This window comes from Pseudonaja textilis, chromosome 1 (genome assembly GCF_049901715.1).
Source record: "Pseudonaja textilis isolate UNSWEBS1 chromosome 1, rPseTex1.2, whole genome shotgun sequence".
NCBI lineage: Eukaryota > Metazoa > Chordata > Lepidosauria > Squamata > Elapidae > Pseudonaja > Pseudonaja textilis.
In genome coordinates this window covers 9,562,305-9,564,969 of record NC_141990.1, presented here as the reverse complement: position 1 = coordinate 9,564,969, position 2,665 = coordinate 9,562,305, and the positions used below count along the sequence as shown (strand labels likewise).

General features: G+C 43.2%; 1 protein-coding gene across 1 annotated transcript; it reads right to left on the bottom strand.

Moving 5' to 3' along the window:
- Window positions 1–269: 269 nt before the first annotated feature.
- On the bottom strand, window positions 270–770 carry CCDC182 (coiled-coil domain containing 182). Its single transcript, XM_087922934.1, has one exon. It carries the CDS (start codon window positions 768–770, stop codon window positions 270–272), a length of 501 nt encoding a protein of 166 aa, XP_087779060.1.
- Window positions 771–2,665: the final 1,895 nt, after the last annotated feature.

Here is a 2,665-nt window from a genome sequence, read left to right as displayed (position 1 = left end):
GGAATACCTGCATTCAGATATTTTTGGAAAAAGAAGGAAATAAACATCTCATTGTTAATTAGCCAAGAAAAAAAAAATCCCACCCTCCAGGCAATTGACTGAAGTGTACCGCACTAGAGAGATTAATTAGATTTGGAATGTTATGTTTAATTATGATTTTTAATCATCCTCTTGCTTCTCTTTGTACCCCCCATAAGCCCCATTTTTAAGATAACGTCCTCGGATGTTCATTCTCTCTCTTCTTAATTGCAACCACTGGTAGGGCTTCCCTATTCTTTAGCCCATTTTTGGACTATTAGCTCCAGCTGCGCATTCTTACTGAAAAACGTTTTTTCCAGCGTTGTGGGTTTTTTGTGTAGATCCTTCTCTGAGAGCAGGTGGGGAGTGAGAACTTTGTTTTGTGCAATCTCTCCGTTGTCCTTGTCTCTGAAGGGTGACTCTACCTCACCAGTCTTGTTTTCCAGTCGGGCCATCAGATCCGTCAAGTAGCTGAGCGTGCCTTCCAGATTGTTCAGCGTTTCCATGATTTCTTGCTGGAAAACCTTTATGTCTTTCTCCATGATTCTCATTTCGTGGTGCAGCTTCTCCAAATCCAGAGCATCCTGGCTGCATCCTGGCAAAATCCGCGAAGAAGACCGAGGTGCTTGAGCAGGAGATCTGCCCAATTTTCGGTTCCCTGTTAGAGGGTGTGAAGAAGTAGAAACGGGGCCTTCCCTAGAATAGGCTTCTGTCTCCTTCTGACCAAATATGAAGTTCTTGATGGTGTTCATGTCAAGATGTAGATGGCCATCAACGGTCCATGAACAGAACAAATAAAGCTGCCATCCAAGGAGAATGGTGGGTGACACTTGGAACCGATCCATTATGACCTCAAATGTTGAAGAGCCAATAACAGAACTGTATGCATGACTTGGCTGTTTGTTCACCAGGGTGATTAATTACTACACTAAAATAATCATAAATATTATGCCAACTTTGGCAAATAGGTAAAGGTAAAGGTTCCCCTCGCACATCCGTGCTAGTCATTTCTGGCTATAGGGGACGGTGCTCATCTCCATTACAAAGTCGAAAAGCCAGTGCTGTCTGAAGACGTCTCCATGGTCATGTCATTTAGCCGGCATGACTAAACGCTGAAGGCACACAAAATGCCGTTACTTCCCACCAAAGTGGTCCCTATTTTTCTACTTGCATTTTTTACATGCTTTCAAACTGCTAGGTTGGCAGAAGCTGGGACAAGTAATGGGAGCTCACTCCGTTACATGGTGGTAGGGATTCGAACCACTGAACTGCTGACCTTTCTGATTGACAAGCTCAGTATCTTAGCCATTGAGCTACCACGTCCCTTGGCAAATAGGTCTCCCTTAATTAGAATGGCTGTCTCTGCTGTACATTGTTGCTTATATGCTCTTGGTATGTTAATTGTTTTGTTCCTTCTATCTCTATGGCAAATATAAAAAGTAAAGGCATAGGATCTTGCAGGAGTGGGATTCAAATTTTTTAACAACTGGTTCTGTGAGCGTGGCTTAGTTGGTGGGTGTGGCTTGGTGTGACTGGGTGGATGTGGTTTGGTGGTCATGTAATATTGGCAGGGCGTGGCCAATTCAACATCACTCACATCGAGGCATGCATCTCCTCGCCTGGCCTCTCATGACTGTTGCAACAGTCATAAGTGTGAAAAACGGTCATAAGTCACTTTTTTCAGTGCCATTGTAACTTTGAATGGTAACTCCACACAAGCAAAGTACCAGCAAAGGAGGGGGAAAAAACTCCAGAAAAGTTCCAGAGACAGGAAGTCTATTCCTGCCAAGAATGTAATAAGAGTTAACGGAGAGTCAGTTTCTGTAAGCAACACCAGAATGTTTCCTTCCTGCCTTCCTTACAGGATTAGGCCAGTAATTTCTTCTAACAACCGGTTCTCCAAACTGCTTAGAATGTTAACAACCGGTTCTAGCGAATAGGTGCAAACCGGTAGAATCCCACCCCTGCTTTGGACCATCCAAATTGAGCCATACTCTTTGTTGCCTCTTGATTAGGAGTGGGACTTGTGGATATCTGCCTATTATTGAGGATGGGGCAAAAAAAAATGGCCATTCCTCAGGATGAGGAAGCCTGGAAACTCTGGGTTCTCCCGTGCTGCCTGGAGAATTCTGGGATCTGAAGTCCACACTTCTTAAAGCTGCCAAAGTTGAGAAACACCGATCCAGTGATAAGAGGCCCCATCAGATTTAGACCTTTCTAGCAAACTGGAATCCCATCCAGAAGAGGATGAGGAAAGGAAATCGGATGTTGATTAAGACAGAAACCATGGTTTGAGGCCTCCTTCCTTTCTCGTCTCCAGCATGTTCAGTTTGGGAACGTCAGGTTTAAGAAGAAGAAAGAAACATGTGGAAAATTTCAATCCAAACCCATTTTTATTTCAGATGATTTCCCTGTAGCCGATGAGAAACCAGCTTTATTAGCTTCAAGTACTGCTGGAGGGGGGAAAAATCATGCTTCATAGCAGTTAAAGATATTCCTCTGTGAGATCTGGCAGGATATTGAGGGAAATGAAACAGATTACATTAAAAAAAAAAAGGTAATACGGAGCAATTGTTCCTAAAGAGTCAAGGAACCATATAATTCAACATTTATATAGACAAGGCTTCAAGGGAGCTGTTAGAAATGT

Excerpts from the sequence above, each read along its gene's own strand:
- CCDC182 (XM_087922934.1), bottom strand. The coding sequence starts at position 770 with ATGAACACCATCAAGAACTTCATATTTGGTCAGAAGGAGACAGAAGCC.